Here is a 21072-nt window from a genome sequence, read left to right as displayed (position 1 = left end):
TCTAGATAGATGGACATGAGAAAAAAATGGATTTCAAGTTTTCAAAGTAGTGTATTTTGTAATGCATTTTTTACCGCCAATTTTTAAGTTTTTATAGATCTATGGATCTACACTATTTTTTAAGCTTTAAACTTTATAAATAAATATGAAAATATATTTTAAGGCTATCACAATGATTTCCAGTCTTGAAACCACATATCTTGACACTATTTGATTGTTTAGAGCTTGGGCTTTAAGAAAACATAAATTTTCCTCAATTTCTCATAGTAAAAATATGTTAAAAATGAATCACAAATCAATGAAAAAGCCCCCAATCTAGGTGTTGGCCTTTCAAAAATTTAAAAAATGAGAATGAAAAATCAAAATCTATACAATTCAAAGGAGAAGTGATCAAAATCTAAATCGGACCTGACACTCTCTACACAACATCCTTGTCATTGTGCATTGAAAATACAAAATATATGATTCTTCAAAAAGCCCAATTTTTTTGATAAAAAATGAGAAGGGCTAGCTAAAAATTTCTAAAAACATCGATTTTTTTCTTTCTCAAACTCGACTAAAAATTGTTTTTATTCAAAAATAAAGGGCTTAAAAAAACACTTGAGACAATGGGTGAGAAAATTGAGGTGCAAATCTGGCCTGAGGAAACTCAGCCAAAGCCTGTGACCTAACTTGGGCTCAATGCCCATGCCCAAGTGAGTCTGACCCGTCTTGTTTTAACCAGTAGTAGATGTAATGAAAATTTATCATGAAACCCTAGATTGTTCTATTTTTTTTGGACTCACTTAGCATGCGGCCAGCATATAGTAGAAATGCGAGCTTGGCAATAAAAATATATTTTAAATATAATTTGATCCTAATTTTAAGATAATATATAATTTTTAACATGCAGATCATGGATATGAATAAATAAATAAATTTTGAAAACTAAAAATAATAATTATATTAAAAAAATATTTGAACGGTTAGTTACAATTGTTTTTAGATGGACCACCTATTTGCATCCATCTTTAAAATGGATACTTTATATCTATGGGCTGGGCTGCATATGGTACAAATGCGATCCAGCCCGGATGAAACAAAACAATTGTTCTTTGGCTTTTGTTATGTGCTAGCTCTGAATTCTGTACTATTTGCAAAAGATGTTATTTCCATTAATATATTTCTTTTAGTTATGTAAATGATTTGATTTTGATTGATAGGCTTTCTTCCTTCATCTTGAATGGTGTTCATCTTGAATGGTATGCAGTAAATTGTATGGGTTGAAAATCCAAACCCAAAACCCTCCTCCTTTGGAGAGAGGGATCCCACCAAAATTTGATCTACCAATAATTATTCAAGATCTGAATTATGCAGTTTCCATGGCAACAGAGTAGAGTAGACAATTAGAATTAAAGCACACACACTCTCTCTCTCTCTCTCTCTCCCTCACGCGCACACACACTCTCTCTCTCACATACACACTCTTCTCTCTCTCACGCACACACACTCTCTCTCACACACACACACAGAACAACAACAACATCAATGACCAGAAGACACACACCCTCTCTCTCTCACATACACACACTCTTCTCTCTCTCACGCACACACACACTCTCTCTCACACACACACACAGAACAACAACAACATCAATGACCAGAAGACAGGGAATCTGTCAAAAACTTTAGCTTCCATTAGACAATCCAAAAAGCTGTTGTTATATTGAAGTTAAAGCAGCACAAACTTGGCAGTTAAAAGTATGATCCATCCCTAGATCAAGCTGATCATATTAGAAGAAACCACGTCCAATTATGTCAATAGATTCACAGTAATTATGCTAACAAATGCTTGAAGAAAGCATATGACCATCCCCCCTGGTTTTCCTGCTCAGTCATTAGAGAAAATCCAGTATAAGGGATGGGCCTTCAAAGATTGGCTTTGTCCAGGCCATCAAAGTAAGGATGCTGCATGGCCGCTTTCGCTGAAATCCTCCTGGACGGTTCATACTGCAACATTTTCTGTAGAGAGAGAGAGAGAGAGATGAGTTCAGTCTAAATTGAAAGGCAAGGCTTTGACATTAAAGGGATAATGGGTGGTAAGTTTGGGACTGGGGTTTAGAGAAATGGGATATATTTTTTACTTACAGAAAGCAGGTCTAGACCACTTCGTTCCAAACCAGGAACAGCAGAGACCAAATCTTTAGGGTTCAGAGAAAAGGGATATATTTTTTACTTACAGAAAGCAGGTCTAGACCACTTCGTTCCAAACCAGGAACAGCAGAGACCAAATCTTTAGGGCGCCACTGTGGATACTCATGCCAGTTTGTTAGTTTGCTTACACCAGGCCACATTGCATCATCAGGAGTTCCAAGCAATCTGAGAGAGAGAGAGTAAAAACAGAGGATGAAAATAAAGGGCTTGGTAGTGATAATCACTTAAGACAATGCAGAGAGTGTGTGTGTAGTGTTTGAGAGAGAGAGGGAGAGCATAACTAGCAAAGTGAAAGCAATGCTTAAAATTAAAAAGTAAAAGAATACAAGGGGAAAGTAGAGCTTGGGTTATGTGTTATGACCTGAATATGTGGAGAAGCTGCTGCAATTCAGAATCTCCTGGAAAGAGTGCTTGGGTTGTGACCAATTCAGCTGATAACAATAGAATCTCCCCATTAAATTCTCAGTAACGGTTTTGAAAAGAGAGAGAGAGAGAGAGAGAGAGAGAGAGACCAAATACGCATCCGATTGACCATATATCAACTGGAGTTGAATAATGAGTAGCACCCAGAAGCACCTCAGGAGCTCTATACCAGAGTGTCAAAATCTGCATCAAATATATTGCATTAATCAATGCCATGGCATATCTTTTTTTCCCACTAAAAAAACGCATTTAACATCTATTCTCAAACTTCTGAATAACCTGCAAAATTATTCATTGAACAAAATTGGTTTCGTTGATTGAATTGCCAAGTCATCTGTCTCAAAATTTAAAAGCAAAAGACTAAATAAGTGATTCTCAAGAGAAATTTTATGAACTATTTACTCAAATTCTACAGTTTCAAAGTGACTCTCATTGAAATTTTGAAAAGGAATGTGCGCGAATAGTGTGTTCACCTCATGTGTGTACTTTTTAAGAGGGACTGTGAAAGATCTGCTAAGCCCAAGATCTGCTATTTTAAGCCTTCCAGTCTTTCTGTCCATTAAGAGATTGTGGGGCTTCAGATCCCTGCGATTTCAGAAGAGATAAGCACCATTGTGAGAGAGAGTGAGAGAGAGGCTTCAAAAACCCTCTGTTGAGGGTTGGGCAAATGTCAGAAAATTGTAAACAGCAAACAAAAACTAAATATGAGAGAGAGGAGGGGAGAGAGAAACCTGTGAAGAACCCCATGACCATGGCAGATTGCAATTCCTTTGCACAGCTGGTACATCAAGCTCTGTTTCCCAAAGCAATCAATATGAAAACCATAACCTTCAGATGCCTTTCCATAAAGAAAATGGAACCAAAACTTCATTTTATAAATACATTAGCTCAACCATATCAAAGTTAATAAAAATAAAATAAAAAAATCGAAAGTAGAATCACGCTCAAGAAAGCTTTAAACAGGTAAAAAAAGGGAAAAAAATGCTTGGGCATAATTTATTTATATCTTTTCTCATTGGCAATTAATTTCATGTCATGATAAATCATCAAAACACAATATGTTAACATACAAGAAGGAAAATGTGTACCTTCACCATTTCAGGTGGCACTTTCTTGCCTTCATTGCGAAAGCTTTTGATGTACTTCTTGAGATCGGTATCCATGTATTCAAAAACCAGGTAAAGAACAGTCCTCCCCTCCTTATTGTGGCTTTGCTTCAAACTTAGGAGCCTGGAATTATTATTAAAAGAAAAAAACTGTCAAAACCAAGAGAGGGAGAGAGAGCCCAAATCAGAGAAAACCTAGAGAGAGACCCGAATCTGTCAAAACCTAGAGAGAGACCCAAATCTGTCAAAACAGAGAGAGAGAGAGAGAGATTTGTCAAAACTTAGAATTAAATCGGTCAAAACCTTGAGGAAGACCCAAATCTGTTAAAATCTAGAGAGAGTGTGTAAAACCTAGGTTTGAAAGAAAAAAATCTGGTACATGAAAAGAACCCAAAGAGTCAAAGAAAGGAAGAGGAAGAAGAATCTGGTGACGATGACAAGACCCATTTGAAGAGATAAAGAATCAAAAACCATACACACTAAGGTAGATAGATAGAAAAAACATAACGATTTACAGGGAAATCAATGGAGAGAGAGAGAGAGAGAGAGAGAGAGAGAGAGAGAGAGAGAGAGAGAGAGACCTGACAATATGGGGATCCATGGAGAGCATTTTCAGCAGGGAGACCTCCCTAAGGGTAGTGGGCGGAACCCCTTCTTCATCGCCATGGAGGCGCGTCTTCTTGAGGGCAACAATCATGCCCGTTTCTCTATCTCTAGCTTTGTATACCTTCCCATACGTCCCCTCTCCCACCTTCTCAATCTTCTCATAGGCGTCCATCTCTCTCTTCCTCAGTAAACACTAAAGCCCCTCCTCTCTCTCTCGAAAACTCCTTTCTCTCTCTCTTTCTCTCTAAAAAACTGAAACCAGAAGTCCTGCTCTTTTTGTAGACGCAGCCGCTGAGGTGCATAGGGTCCCAACGGTCCAATGGATTTGAATTTCAAATTTCACCCTGTTTGTAAAAAAAATAAAGCAAAGAAAGGACGAGATTGGCCCTAGTTGTTTTTGTCATAGGCGGTAATATACTCGTCTTTTAGAAAAGCCCCATCTCAAAACCTAGAAAATAGAAAGGAAAATTGCCAAAAAATTAATTTGACACCGTTTTGGTGAGTCAGCCGACTCATGTATTACGGTCCCTTATCTATTGGCCGTCTGGATATCTGGAAATATTTTTTTTGTGAAATATATTAGAGATGTAATAAATTACTTGTAAATGGTTTGTCACTAGGTAGTATTTAGATATAATTTGGGAAATACACTGCTATTGTTTGGCTATGTCGAGAAAAAATATGAGAAATGCACTACTATCCAAATATAAAAAATATGACTATATTTGGCTAACATGATTAAATTTTGGTTTCAATACAATAAGTCATTTGAATAATATAAATGGAATAACATGATTTTATTGTGATAAGTTTTATTTTTATTTATTTTTTATAGAAATCTTTCAAATGTCTCTATATATAATTTCAAATAAACAATAAATTTTTTATGCCAAAATCAAAATCTTTATGGTACAAGTTAAAAAATGGGAAGAAGTTTGATTAGTAAACTGAAACGTTTGGTAGTTACAATATAAAATTTTGAAGTATTGGAAGAGACTAAAGAGGTATGTTATTTCAATTGAGCTTTTACTAATCTCTTATGAAGATTATGTTGTATGAAATATTTTATTAGGATTGTGTTATGTAATTTCCCATTGATTACCAATTATTATTTTTATTATTTATATTTTTATACTAGAGCTGCGCGCTACAACCCAACTTGGGAATATAGGGGTGTAGAAATTTTTTTAATATGATTGCGCTTCCCAAGTTTTACACCTGTTCAAATCAATTTAGATTTCTCCCTACTACCCAAATTGGGAATAGCAGGATGTAGAAATTTTTTTAATATGATTGCGCTAGAAAATTGTCCCAAGTTTTATAATTGTTCAAATCAATTTAGATTTCTCCCTACTTTCATTTACCAATTATTAAAATTGAATATAAAGAGATCTAGAAATTTTTTATTATAATTGCAGTAGAAAATTGTCTCTTGTCAAGTTATACAACCATTCAAATCAATTAGATTTTCCCTTAATAAAAAATTTTGTTTTTATATGAGAGTTAGATGAGGGCTACAATCTATCTTAGATTTCCCTTTATTAAAAAATTTTGTTCTTATATTAGAGTCAGATGAGGGCTACAACCCAATTGACGATAGAGGGATGTAGAAATTTGTTGTGATGATTGCAGTAGAAAATTGTCCTCGTACATCTGTTCAAATCAATTTAGAGTCCCCTTTTCATATCCCCTACTTTCACTTTCTATTTACTTTAATAATTATAACGTAGAATGTATACTTGAGAGAAGGAAATATTTTTTTAAGCGGGCAGAGAGTTTACCCGTAAACTTTATAATAGATTTTTCATCCCTCACGCGTAATGGATTTCGTGATTTTTTAGGAAACCTCAATTAATCTCTATTAAAGTGTACCCAACGTAAATGTCATATTTCCTTGTAATTATTGTCATGACGTAATAGATTTCCATGTACCCAAAGTACCCCTAGTGTCATTCTCTGAAATGGATGTTAAAAAATGTTACATCCACTAAAAGTTAAAATGGATAGTGAAAAAAAGAATTTAAAAATAACATTTACATTTTTAAAAAAATAAAATTTTCAAATTTAGATGATTGTCATGGTTGATATTGTTGAACTCTAAAGTGTTGAATCGAAAATACATGTTTGAGATATATTTTTTAGGGAGACCACACAAGAATAGTATGAGTCGGCCGACTCACCAAATTTTTTCCAAATTATAAATAGAATACTTTCGACTCTCTCTCCCTCTTTGTATATATATGCGTATTTGTGACCAATTTGTAGCCAATATAAATTACAATCAAATCATAGCCTATCTAAAAAATTTCACTAGAAGAAGTTGTTTTGATGTTCAAATATCCGCAAATCGATCTTCTCGAAATCAAGATGTATGGACATGAGAAAAAGTTGGATTTCAAGTTTAGAGATAGTGCATCTTGCAATACATTTTTTGGACCGTCAATTTTTTAAATTTTCAAGTTTGTATAGATCTGCTTGATTTATACTATTTTTTAAGCTTTAAATTTTATAATTAGAGATGAAAATATATTTTAAGGCTATCACAAAGATTTTCAATATTGAAACCACATTTCTCGACACTATTTAAAGGTGGGCTCCATTTTAATTGTTTAGAGCCTCGACTCTATGCAAACCGTACCCATATATATATAGGGTTAGCCCATTAACTCATATGAACGTATGAGCCCAACGGCCCAAATTCAATCTGGGCCGATCTAATGATCATGGATGTTTGGTAGTGTTTGAAATTTTTTTTTTATAAGTCTAAATTACTTGAAATTTTAGACATGTGTTCATAAAAAATAGGTGAATCTTCGAAAAATATCAAAAAAATATTTTACATGAAATAAATTGACCAAAATACCTCCAAAATGTTTTAGGGTATTTTGGTCATCTTATTTTTTACAAATAAATTTTTTTTATATTTTTATTAGATGCGCTTTGATGATAAGAACACACATCTAAAATTTCAATTGATTTCGATTCGTAAAAAAATAAATAAAATTCAAGTACTACCGGACATCCGTGATCGTCAGATTGGCCTAGATTCAATCTGGGCTGTTGCGCTCATATGTTCATATGAGCTAGTGGGATAACCCCAGCTTTTTGATACATATATATATATATATATATATATATATATATATATATATATATATATATATTTATTTCTTAAGAAACTCATACGTCCCAGTTTATCTCCATGGAGCTGCTCTGCTTTTTATGTCAATAAAAATGCCGAACAAGAACGAGGAGTTCCACGACTAGTCATTAATTATAAACCCCTCAATAAAATATTACAATGGATTAGATATCTCATTCCAAATAAAAAAGATTTACTCGATAGACTCTTACCTGCAGTAATCTTCTCAAAATTTGATTTAAAATCTGGTTTTTGGTAAATACTGATAAAGGAAGAAGATAAATATAAAACAGCATTTAATGTCCCTTTTGGACAATATGAATGGAATGTTATGCCCTTTGGTCTTAAAAATCTTGGCGCAGTTTTGGTATCAGAGCCAACCCTATATTAGAGGACTAAGAGTTATCGCTAGTTCTTTTATCTCAAGAAACTTAACAAATTAATCCATTAAAGAAAGTTGGTCCGAGCATTGAGGTTAGAGACGCTCAGACACCCAGTCAGTTGACCGTTTAGGCCAGGAGAGCCGCTGAGGTCTAGAAGACGTAAGAGGTGGTCAAAGAGGACTGTCCAGATAACACTCAACCGCAACCTAATAATGGAAAAATTTATTAAGAATCTGACGGATAAAACAACCAGTACAACTAATAGGACTCTAAGGATAAAAAATAAAGAAAAAATTATTATTAACGATATTGAAAATCAAATACAAAATTAGAACACACCCAAAGTACCAATATCAGACGTATATAAGAAAGGCACATTCGATCTAAAAATCGGATATGCTATCAAAATAGTAGAACAGACTCTATCTGTTACAAGTAATCAAGAAGATTTTCAATTATTATCCCAAAAAATATTACAAGTCCATAAAACAAGAAACTATAAATATTTACACGTAGGACTAATCCAAATAGCTGTAAAACCTTTAACTCGTCTTGGATTAAATAATTCTATCTTAGTATGCTTACGAGATACTAGGCATAACAGATTTTCTGATTCATTACTAGGGATGGTCGAATCTAGTGTATGCAGCGAACCAATATATTTCAATTGTTTTCCAAATTATTCTGTATCTCTTACAGACCCAAATATTTTAAATGTTTTATCTTTAAATCTAAAAATTCAAGGATTTAAAATGATGTTAGGTTCTCAAAATATAGCTATAGTTTATCGTATTTATTATAAAGTTATGAATACATTATGTCCAAATGTACTTCAGATAGATACAAGATGACAAACAATATTTTTCCAAACCAATATAGAAAAATCCAATACGATTGTACCAAAAACAATATCATGGTCAGATATTATCTTACCATAAACATGGTCAATCCATAATGAAAATCAACCATCACAAACATCTATCCAAAATATTCCAGATAAAATTATTGAATATACAGATGGAAATATTGAAATCCAATTCACAAATAATAGGATTTTACAACAAATGGATGATTCATCCATCTTAGGTACTTCAAGTACTCACTCTTTCCGAGAACCAGAACCAGCAAGAAAATCTGTTACTACTTACAATCGAATTCCTCCCATCATAACTCTTCCATCAACACCAATAAAACCTCCAATTGATGGACTATTACGAACATCTGATCATATCATTATCCCTCAATATAAGCAGGCTCAGGAAGAACCTGAGGAAGCAGAATTTATTCAAGTACTACAACTTGAAGAACAATTGGATAAAGAGTTTATCATAATGATTATTCATCCCACAAAAATAAAAACATCAGAGAATGGTATGTAGAAACTTTTGAACCTAAATTAGTATCTTTGTTTCATAAAAGATTCAACAAATGGAGAAAACAAGGAAATAAAGGAACATGTTTTTTTGATTGGTTAAAAGACATCCTACTCAAATACCAAATTCCTATTCCCGACTTTGAAATAAATACACTAGAAACTCAGTATATATTATTCAATACTACTGAAGGAAACACAATTAAAGCCATACATCCTCCTGAACAAAGTCTGAAAATACAAGGAATGGCTGAAACAGTTACTGGATCCACCACAACAGGATCAAACACAGAGCATCATATAGGATCCTCAACCCAAATGATTGTATACGAAACAATAGCTACACCATACAAATTAAATAACGCAAATTTAGCTCGTATGGAATTACTCTCACACATAATTGAACAAAACAATTATACAAATCTCTATCTTTACATTATTGGACAACAAACCATTAGAATAGAAAACTTATTACATCCTCCCACATATAAAGAAAAGAAACAATTATTCTTTAAACCTCCTCCTGAATTAAATAAAGAAAAATTTCATATAGGTGACGATAATAAAACACTAATGGACCAATTAATTTCCAAATTATCCAAATTATAAATAAAAGATTCCAAACCTAAAGAAAATATTATTATACCAGACAACGATAAAGGGAAAACAAAAATCCCTGAACGTGATAATATGACTCTTCAAGAAGAAATAATGTTTCAAGAAAATGAAAATATCGAACCATCAATTGCCAACACAATATCAAATATGCAAAAAGCATTTTCTGAACATCATATTTCCCCAGATACGATAAATCGAATCAATTATAATAAGAATTGGCAACCAATAAATGCCCGACCATATTACAAGAGACCAACCCCAGTTGATATACAATTAGAAGAATACCTTACAAGTCATACTTCTACATATACTGGTCGAACTATTATAGATTGGAACATTGATGGAATTTTCGATCACCGAATATTAGATACAATGAAACATATGACTATGTATGCTTTGGCATGTAAAATGGCTGGTAACCATGATCAGGAAATAGCAAAAGCCATAGTTTCAAGATTTACTGGCTGGCTAAGAGGATGGTGGGATTCTTATCTCAATGAACAAACAAATCAACAAATATTAACAAATACTCGCCAATGGACAGCAAAAAATGAACACAACCAGGATATGGTATATTCTGAAAGTGATGTTGTCAATTCACTGATTTATACAATTGCTCTTCATTTCATAGGAAATACTTCAATACTTTCAGCTCGAACTGCTGATCTTTTATCCAATTTACGTTGTCCCACATTATCTCACTACAAATGGTATAAAGACGTCTTTTTCTCTCGTTTACTTATACGAGAAGATATTCATGTTGACCACTAGAAAGAAAAGTTCGTAGCAGGATTACCAGGTCAAAGAACGTCTGAAAAATAAAAATAGTGGTGTAATCAATTACGCTCGATATACTTTAGGAGAATTATCCTCTGAAATATGTGCTGAAGGCTTAGCCCTATGCACAGATATGAAACTTAAAAAGCAACTTGATAAACAAAACATAAGTGGTAAAAAAGAGTTAGGAGACTTCTGCCAACAATTTGGCTATCATATTGATAAAAACAAACCACATAAAATACATAAAATATATAAAAAGAAAAAACATCGCATTAATAAACCTAAAAAAACACATAAGTCTTTTCCAACCAAACATAAAAAATATAGGAAATTTACTAAATGTTTTACAGCTAAAAAATTTCAACAAAATAGTAAGAAATTACATGTTTGCTATAAGTGTGGAAAAGTTGGCCATTATAAAAGCCAATGCAAAGTCAAACAAAAATTAGACTCTATTACACTAGATGAAAATATCAGAAATAAAATATATGACATTATTCAAATATATGATTCATCTAGCTCAGATACGGACTCTACTATAACGAGTAGTGATAGTTCTTTTATAGGCACTATACATAATGATGATTTCTATTGGTCCACGAATAGTAGTTCTGATGAAGAAATATGTAAACGTCCTATTACAACTTCTGATATCCATACGCTAACAAAAGAAGACAATCTTATTTTAGACCTAATAGAGAAAATTTCTGATCCTGATGAAAAAAGAGAAATAATTACTCAGTTTATTAATTTAACTAAAACAAAAACAAAACATATGCCATTAGTCAAACCTCCTGATAATTATAATTTTTCTGATATAATGAAACGTATCAGTCAGCATGAAGCCACACAAAAAGAACCTACTATTGCTGAACTCAAAGCCGAAGTAAATATAGTCAAGGTAAAAGTAACCCAATTAAAAAATAGAATTCAAATCCTTGAACTCCATAACAAAACCTCCGAAATAGACACTGACACAGATATCATTGAATTTGACCACTTACTTAAATCATATCATCCCAATGATTATATAAATCAATGCGAATCATCTACCAAGAAATCAGTAAATGTCTTAAATAGAGTAATCACACAAAAATGGTTTGTCTTAGTAACCATTGTCATAAATGATGAATATGAATTTCAATCTCTAGCTTTAATTGATTCAGGTGCTGATCTGAATTGCCTCAATGAAGGATTAGTCCCTACAAAATACTTTGATAAACCTACCCAAATCCTTAATACTGCGAATGGAAGTAGACTATTTATTAAATACAAGTTATCTAATGCTAAAATTTATAATGAGGGACATTGTTTTCCTACTCCATTTATTATGGTCAAGGGACTCAGTCAGGTTGTAATCCTTGGTATACATTTCCTCACTCTGTTATATCCAATTACTATTTCCCATACAGGTATTGAAACAAATACCCATGGTACCCCTATTAAATTTGAATTCCTTGATAAACCAAAAATCAAAGAAATTAATATTGTCAAACAAAAAGAAGATTTTATAGGATCGTTACAACTTGAAATCAAACATAAGATTATCAGTGAAAAACTCCAAACTAATAATATGATACAAAAAATACAACTCAAAAGTTTTATTGAAAACGAAATATGTAATGATCTACCAACCGCTTTTTGACATAGAAAACAACATATTGTTGGATTACCATATGAACCAAATTTTAGTGAAACAAAAATACCAACAAAAGCTCGACCTATTCAGATGAATACGGAATTATTACAAACATGTCATAATGAAATTAAAGATTTACTTCTTAAGAAACTCATACTTCCCAATTCATCTCCATGGAGCTGCTCTGCTTTTTATGTCAATAAAAATGCCGAACAAGAACGAGGAGTTCCACGACTAGTCATTAATTATAAACCCCTCAATAATATATATATATATATCAATCATTGTATGTGTAGTACAAATCCAGTACAACACCAATTATAATGTACAAATTAGTTCAAGCAGAAAACTCAAAAATGGCAAGGAGTAGACACAAAAAGACATGGTTAGATGTAATGAGAAGTAATATGGCAAATTATATAGCCCTTGATGGAGCATAATGGTGGACCATAATTCGTGTAGCCGTTGAGAAAAGCCTTTGATTATGATGATGATATATGGACCAATGTATTTACATGATTTTGCTAAGTTTTCTTTTCCCATTGGGATGTGACGTCGTCAACCATCTTATAAATATTTTTTTTTTCAATTCTATTTGTATAAAATAGAAAAAAAAATTATTTAAAGTTGCAACCTTATACTAAAGAAGTAAAGTCCACCTCAAAACCTCACTTGAGAAGGCTGTTAGATGCCCAAAAACCTTACAATTGATCATGACAATCTCAAAAAAGATTTCCAGTTCTTGAAATGGTACATAATGTGTTATCTTCAAGATTTTGAAATGTTCGTAGATCTACTCGATCTACATCATCTTTGAAGATTTTCAATGTCAAAATCAAGATGAAAGCAAACTTTTAGACCATGGGATTCCAAGCATTGAAAAAGAATATTTCGACATCATTTAGAAATGCGCCTTACTTTGATTGTTTAAATCCTCAACCTTATACAAACTTCACCCAAAAAACATCAATCTTAAAATTGAACACAGATTGTCCAAATTTTGGTTGGTTAGATCTAAATCGTTAAAAAGTCAAAATCCAATTCCATTTTTCAAAAAATAATTATCCGATGATTTTTAGGTAGATCCAAAGAATCATCCTAGGGAGGTCTTTCGCAATTGTGGAAGCATGATATACATGTACTTTGTTTAAAAAAAATGAGTTCGGGCACTCGAAAAGCCAAACTAAAGAGTGCGCTTTCAGTATTAAAATTTTGGTAGGGTGCCCTTTAGATATGTACATCCCACATAATTTTGTTTTAAATTGCCAGACTATTATTGACAATTTAACCTCACTTAACCTTTGATAGCGGTGGCAATGGACTTGGACCCAACCCAGGTAGACCCAATTCACATCCAAGTATGGGTCCAAAAATTGGACCTAACGGGTCAATCTGAGTCCAAGATCACTATTTGGGTTTGGACCTAGGTCCAGTAATATTTTTTGAGTCCCAATATATGAAATATATTTAAATATAATTAAATACATAGATATTTTAATTTTTTTAGTCGGGTCCGATCGGGTCCAAGTCCTGCTAGACCTGACCCGACGGTTGCCACCCCTAAGGCCTTGATCATTTATGGTCAGAAACCTAGAATAAAGATTTCCGGTGAAAAAAAAAATTGAAATTCCAAACTTCCAGCCCTCAACATGCATAGGTAAAGTCAATATCTTGCTAGAGCTATTTTATTTTTTGGGTAAATAAAGCGGTAAGTCAGTGGGGGTTTGGCCCGGGAAAATATAATTCAAGTTAAATGACTATTGTACTTCTATATTCATGGACAGGAAAAAAATTAATTCCATAATAAAAATTTTACCCACAACAAACAAGTATATTTATATCAGTTCACTTGACACCACTTGAATAGAACCAACCTACCAAAAGCTCTTACTTGTACATCCTTGCAGGGTTCCATATGGAAAGGACCAATTTAAACACTTTGAAAATATTTCTAAGTGCCTAAATAATTATAATTTCATAATTACTCCTCCCGTGCTAAACTAGTTGATTTGACCACTTGAAGAATATTGTAAACCCTTCCGAGAGAAAGAGGGAAGATGATTTACCAATCTGGATTCTAGACTTGGATTGAAACATTTACTCTTAGGTCAAAACATATACTCTCTCAAATCAGTTTTCCTTTCATCAAAAGAGTTCTAAGCTTTTGTGTGTGCATATAGAAATCATATAATGAGAATTCCTACCATATAACACAGAGAGAGGCTTCCATTCACTGATTTGAAACCTAGTTTGAACCAGTACAATAAAAATTTCCTGCTAGATAACAAATGACATCATAAAGAGAGCAACATGTGCTTCTATCACAGTATTCTCAGCTGATATTCAGCATACCCGGCTTCAGCTTTATGCCTCTCAAAAAGCTCTCTAAGAGCCTCCGTATATTTCTGATGAACTTCAGCAACCTGAAACAAAATTCAAAGTCAATGGTGCATTCGAACCTATTCTTCAAAAGGTGCGGTTTGTATAACGTTGCAATTTTAAACAATCAAATTAAGGTGCACCTCCAAGTTTGATCGTAAATATAATTTTGGTGTCAAAAATTATTAAGATGGCTTGAGAAATCTATTTTCATCTCTAATTGTAAAATCTTAAACTCCAAAAATAGTTCAATCAAGTAGATCTATAAACACTTCGAAAATCTTCAAAATGGACGGTCTAAATAATATGTTGCAAGATACAATATTTTTGGGACTCGAAATCTCTTTTTTTTTCCATATTCGTACATCTTGATTTCTAAATGATCAATTAGAGGGCTTTCCAACATCAAAACAATCTTTTATGATGGATTTTTGATGTGCAGCTTAATTCTACATTTTATTAAAGTTGCAACCCTATACAAACTCTTTCATTTCCTCAAGTGACCAGTAAATCAACAAAGAATGCACCCCACCTCTTCTTTGGTAGGCTGGTGATTTCTATTCACTTCAATTGGTCTCCCTACTACAACATGCATTGGTCGACGATACGGGATAGGCCTGCACAAAATAATGAGCGATTTCTTGAGAGAGAGAGAGAAAGAGAGCACAAAATAATAAGCAATTTCTTGAGAGAGAGAGAGAGAGAGGGACAACAATTCATCTCTGAAAATATAAAACAAAGACGAGAACCTAAACTAGTGAAGAGGGTCTAGAGTGGAGAAACAATATGTTGGAAAAGATCATTATTCTTGAAGATTTACCAAAAGGCTGATATACATATGATCTAGTTATCCAATCTTGATTGGACAGTCAAGCCAGCACACAACAATATTACGCATTAATAATGGCTGACGAACATGGCAAGAGTCAGCTTATGATATTGTTCTCGTCCCACTCACTGTTGTCCAATCAAGATGTGATGGCTACGAGTCTCGAGATATACAAATTCGCGCACTAAGCACCTCTTCAAATAATGGTAAGAAAAGGGGTGTAGGAAATACCCAAACCGCCCCCAAAATACAAGAGGAGTGAAGCGGAGTGCTTTAGTTACTCGGACATATAAGTCCCCTTTCCCTTTCCACCAACTATATATATCACTCTGTGCCCTTGCAAAATAGATAATAATCAGCTGAAATTCAGAACAATCAAGTAATTATGCTGACAAACTTAGCCAGAGGGGGGAAAAAGAAAAAGAAGAAAAAAAAAGATGCATGCAGACATAGCTACATGCCCACCCCAATTAATGGGGAAGAGGCTATGATGATGATGATGATGCAAATATACATGCGCATGCATTCATATTTCAACTTATGCATGCGTGTGTATATTTATGTTATGTCGGGCCTGCACTCGATGGGTTAGTTGTTGAGAATCGCAGCAATCCATTTAAAGTTTGATTCCTATCACTGAATTATAGGTACATATATGTGTATGTTTGTACATTTGCATAAATAAGTACTTTTTTGTTGACTATATGTATGACCATACCTGAATGTATTGTGTAACAGTATATAGACATGCAATTTTTACCTGACCAAAGCAAAATACAGGGACTAAAGGGCTACCCATGTCCATGGCAACACGAACGAATCCAGTCCTTGCCTTGAGATAGGCCACCTAAGGTAAGCAAAGAATGTTAATTAAGAAACCGTCAATATTATGTTGATTAGTTAAGAAATGTGCGTATAATCAGTGTTCTCCAACTCAGTGACTCATGCTCGGATTTGCCCAAGTTACTTGGACACGTTAAGGTGCCGGGTCCACTTCCAAAACTCAGAACTCACTGGGTCCTAAACCCTACTATCTTTTAGTCACTGAGACTCGGACGAGTCCTATTGAGACTTGCCCGAGTCATAGAGCCAGCTGACTCGAGCTCTGGACCTTAATGATTAATCCTTTATTTTTCAGCGTAGGCAGAAATCGAGTATCAATTGTTCATATCAAGAAAACATAGCCATGCAAATTCAATGAATCTTCATTACCAACCTCAGATCCCTTCTCCATATACATTATCTCGCGAGCCCCGCCAGGAATGACAATGCAACTGTAGCCATCTCTCAAGTATGAAACAAAGTTCTTCTTTGTAGCAGCAACAAGTCCCATCCATGTCCAAATATGACGAAGAATTGGTGTGTAAAATATCTAACCAAAAATAATGAGAACCAATGTCCTTATTTGATCATGAAGTAAAAAAGGAAAGGGAAACACGACAAAAGAAACAAAAATCATAACCAAGAAAACGCTCTCCAGAAGATGAAAGGGAAAGCACAACATGATCCATATCATTACATAAAACCAGCGGCCATTAAGTGTTATCACCGTCCCATTTATTGGTGTACGGTAATGGAGAGAGAGAGTGAATCATAACAAGACAACATGACCCACGAGGCAGCTCACACCGTATCTCCACCATTAATCGATTGGACGGTGATAACAGTCATAGCTTTTCAATAATCAAATGGATTGTGGTATTTTTTCTCTGGTTCTCATGATTAAAGTTTGGGAGTATATCTTCCAAAGCACATAGGCAGTGTATCCACCATCCATTCTAAATAATAGACTGTTGAAACTATCCATTGATGTCACTTATCAGGAGCCACAGATAAACTCCATCATCTATTATTGAGAATGGATACTGGATACCAAAGCTGTGATCATATCCCTTAAAAGTTGTTTAAGGAGTACATTTCCAAGGGTTAATGCATATTTTTTCAGCTCATGAACCAAAGCTTACCGCACTGCTTGCAAGAGCCTTTATTTTAGGCAGAGGCATGAACCCTGTGAAGTTGCACAGGGAGACAATGGCGATAGGAAGAACTGAGTGAGGTTCAACGGCAAAGACTGCACCAAAACAAATTGGGAAAGTAATGCTTAAATAAATAATTAGTTTACAGATCAATCAAAGGCATAAATAAACAACACAAAATGGTTAAAACAAAATGAAATAGAGTAAGAAATTCCAGGGACGGGGACCATAGCATCCACTGTGTGTATTTTGAGATTACCAAGAAACTATACATTAAAAAGGACATTTACTTGAAAAAGAGGGTGTTTCAGTGGATTTTTAATGAAAATGGCAGTCATATCAAAGAAGTAAGAATGATTAATTATGAATGGGTTCATCTGGATGATGCCTGAGAATATCATATAATCATCAAAGCAAGATGAGAGAAGATAGACCAAGTATTTCTATCTTCCAAAGAGAGGAAGCCTTCCCTGGAAATACTAAGGGAATTGTAAAACTACAAAATGCATGAAATCCAAAACGAGCAATCTGGAGCATGAACATTCTTCGCTGGAATGAGTTGCTTTGAATTTACTCGAAAACATTATGAAGGCAGATGGGTATAAGACTATAAGCTCTAAAAAAGCACTAATATCTCTCAAGTAGAAACCAAAGAACACTTTATTTGAGTAGTTGCATTGATGATCACAGAAGAATTTTGTAAAGGCAAAGACGCATAATAAACACAAAATTACTACCCTGAGGAAATTATGGAAAATTATGCAGGAATTCACAAAAACACAGTAACTATCAGTGCATAAATACACATACTTCCTAAGCACAAACAGCAGGGGCATCAAAAGTACAAGAAAAATAGACAACTTTCAAAGCAGAAAACAACTTGCCAAAATAAGACATACACACAGATTCAGTATATTAATGTTTTAACTACCCAATCCCCACAAACTGGATTCTCTGCTGATAAGAAGAACTGTTGGTAGTTTACTATATCATTCACAAACTAGTAAGCAAGCATGCAATTTCTCCTGTTGAACTAATGCACTGAAGAGTAATATTTACATCAATTAACCCATATCTGATGAAACAACAATCCTCAATATCTCTGATCATGTCATTGAATACATGATCGCTAGTCATTATGACAGCATTCACATTATTTCCATGTGCATATAACAAAGAAAAATAGAAAACCTGTGTATGCGAGCTCACACACTACATAATGCATTTGGGTCTTAAAATATGCATTCAAATATACCACTAGTAAAAGTTCTTTTTTTTCTTTTTTTTCATTTGTTTTTTAACTGTTGGTGTTCATAATACTTCTTTAAGCATAAATGTAAATTAAAATCATCAATAACCAAATCTCCTTGAAACCAAGACATTTGCCTACCGGGAATCTAAGAAACTAGGCCACCATTGAAAGATTAACTTTTCTGCTGACTTTTGGGTAACAAAAGTCGAAAACCTTTCCCCTTACTAGTGCTTCCTATCTAGAAGGCAACACAGCTGCCCAACTCCTCAATAGATAGTCAAGTCACTAGCCTCACAAAATCCCAAATCTTTGTTGCAATCAGTAAGTCATAGATGGTGACAGCCCCTTATTCGATCTACAACCATGGGTGGCACAAACAGCAAGCACATTTTCAGCAGGGATGAAGGGAAAGAAATAATTGGAATAAAATCTTGGTTTGATGTGAAGCATCAGATTCTGCCTCATTCCATTTTTTTTTTTTTCTCTAAGTAAATATAACATCTTTCTTCCTTTCTTTTCCGAATAGTTCAGCAGTAGTATTCGAACTTGGGAAACAGTGCTGCAATTGTCAGACACTTTACCCAACCTAGGCCAATTGCACGACCTCCATTATTGGAGAGAGTTATAGGAAAGATGTGGAGGCCATTACAGTAAGGAATCAGTGGATTGAAGTTAGACATCACAATTGAAGCTTTTGCTAACCAGTAGGAGAGTAAGTCTGAACTTGAATGGCAGCTACAAATAAGAACCATGCTTGGCGTCTATCCAGTCATTTAGATTCACTTGGGCCAAAAGGGATGACCACTTAACACAAGAAAAAGCTTTTCACGTAGAGCTTTTTTATACTTTTGATCAACAAGACAAACATTTTCTAAGGGGGAAATCTTTCTATGCGGCTCCTCCCACATATAACTTATACGTCTCTTGAAGTGAGCCAACAACGATATCACGCATTACTTATGGTTTGACAAACATAGTTGACGCCGACCTGGTACAGTGTTCGATCACTCGCAGTCAATACAATCAAGATGACTAGATTTCTCCATACATACACGTAAATCATTTGTACAGGGAGACACATGGAACATTGCTAATATAGTACACCTATCAATTTTCAGAGCCAAAAAAAGGAGACAATGAAAAAAAAGAAAAGGAATAAAAAAAAAGAAAAAAAAGAGAGAGAAGTAAATGGCATGCGTGAGCAAAGTCCCAGTACCTGTTCCTAGTGAAATTAACCAAAAAATAGAATAAAAAGAGACAAAAAAAAAAGAGTAAATGGAATGGAGATAAACTCATCAAATAAGTAAAATGCAGTAACTGGAAGAAAATAAAAAATTACACAAATCAAGAAAATAACCATAAACAAGTGCGCTGAGAAAAAGTAGAAAGGATATATAATAACAAAAAGAAAAAAAAAAACAAATTGGAGCTTCAAATTACCCAAAAAAAGAAAGAAAAAGAACACCGATGTTACTTACCATAAGCTCTATTGGGGCTGAAAGCCTTCATATCCTCAACATGTAGAGTTACTGGGAAATACCCACATGCATATTTACACACAAACCTGCAAAAGAAAAATCAATATATATATATATATATATATATATATATATATAAGTTTACCAAGAATAAAAATAAGAAATTTATTTTAAAAAAGAGATAATCCATAAACATATTTACCAAGAATAAATCATAAATTCATCAAAAAAAAGAGCAAAAACTGAAATTACAAAAAACAAAAAATGGGGTAATACCTAGCTATGTCCTGACCCAATTTGCTCTTATCATCCAAAGGAATCAGCATTAGCAAAATCAGCAACCCCAATATCCTTAAACATCAGTAACAAATAAATAATTCCAGCCGCCAAAAAAATGAAAAAAAAGGAAATTCCCCTTTTCCTCATGAACACAAAAGGAAAGAAGGTTCAGTTAACGGAGAGGAGACGGAAAGTTAACGTACAGGAGCGAACGCCAGCTTGGGAAGAGAGCAAACGCCGTTAAGACTAAGAAGGCGTTACAGTGGATGGCTCCCAACCAGAAGAAGACGGCGACATTAGAGCGGACGGCGTCATACTCCGTCCGCTTGAGGACGGCGGGCCGTGCTTCCGTGACGGCGGCGTCACCATTTCCGTCTTGTTTTCCGTTGGGTGTTTCCATTATTTTCTCAGAAAACAACGGCAAGACTTTGAGAGGTTAACCCTTTATAGAGACACGTGCCAAGTCCAAAGGCAACTGGTGACGTGCCCGGGTCTAGAAAGGTCACCAGATAGTGCCACGTGGTTGCACAAGAGTGATTGCCACGTGGATGTTTGGGTTTTTGGATCGATAGTTGGAGGGGATGGGAAATATTACCGAAAGTTACCTATAAAGTAAA

General features: G+C 34.2%; 2 protein-coding genes across 4 annotated transcripts; both read right to left on the bottom strand.

Annotated features, from left to right (window-relative positions):
• Nucleotides 1-1656: 1656 nt before the first annotated feature.
• LOC18425738 (cell division control protein 2 homolog D) lies at nt 1657-4573 on the bottom strand. Of its 2 annotated transcripts, none has more exons than XR_016052685.1 (8): nt 4304-4573; nt 3705-3846; nt 3348-3409; nt 3090-3201; nt 2706-2799; nt 2555-2624; nt 2128-2358; nt 1657-2001 (listed from the first exon to the last, which is right to left on the bottom strand). XR_016052685.1 is itself a non-coding variant. In XM_006830273.4 (8 exons), exons 1-8 carry the CDS (start codon nt 4498-4500, stop codon nt 1909-1911), a joined length of 909 nt encoding a protein of 302 aa, XP_006830336.1. In that variant the 5' UTR covers nt 4501-4573; the 3' UTR covers nt 1657-1908. The 2 variants fall into 2 exon arrangements, 1 of the variants encoding a protein (XP_006830336.1); XM_006830273.4 differs by having other exon boundaries at nt 2220-2358.
• Nucleotides 4574-14470: 9897 nt separating this feature from the next.
• On the bottom strand, nt 14471-20871 carry DGAT2 (diacylglycerol acyltransferase family). Of its 2 annotated transcripts, XM_006849872.4 has the most exons (9): nt 20659-20871; nt 20453-20527; nt 20177-20262; nt 17435-17541; nt 16687-16842; nt 16231-16317; nt 15702-15799; nt 15174-15258; nt 14471-14685 (listed from the first exon to the last, which is right to left on the bottom strand). In XM_006849872.4, the coding sequence occupies exons 1-9, from the start codon at nt 20853-20855 to the stop codon at nt 14584-14586; spliced, it is 993 nt and encodes a 330-aa protein (XP_006849935.1). In that variant the 5' UTR covers nt 20856-20871; the 3' UTR covers nt 14471-14583. The 2 variants fall into 2 exon arrangements, with proteins under 2 accessions (XP_006849935.1, XP_088718865.1); XM_088862739.1 differs by lacking the exon at nt 20453-20527.
• Nucleotides 20872-21072: the final 201 nt, after the last annotated feature.

This window comes from Amborella trichopoda, chromosome 3 (assembly GCF_054954075.1).
Source record: "Amborella trichopoda isolate Santa Cruz 75 chromosome 3, AtrichopodaSantaCruz75HAP2 v2.0, whole genome shotgun sequence".
NCBI classification, from domain to species: Eukaryota; Viridiplantae; Streptophyta; class Magnoliopsida; order Amborellales; family Amborellaceae; genus Amborella; species Amborella trichopoda.
The sequence above is the reverse complement of the archived record's forward strand: the minus strand, read 5'-3'. Positions and strand labels throughout refer to the sequence as shown.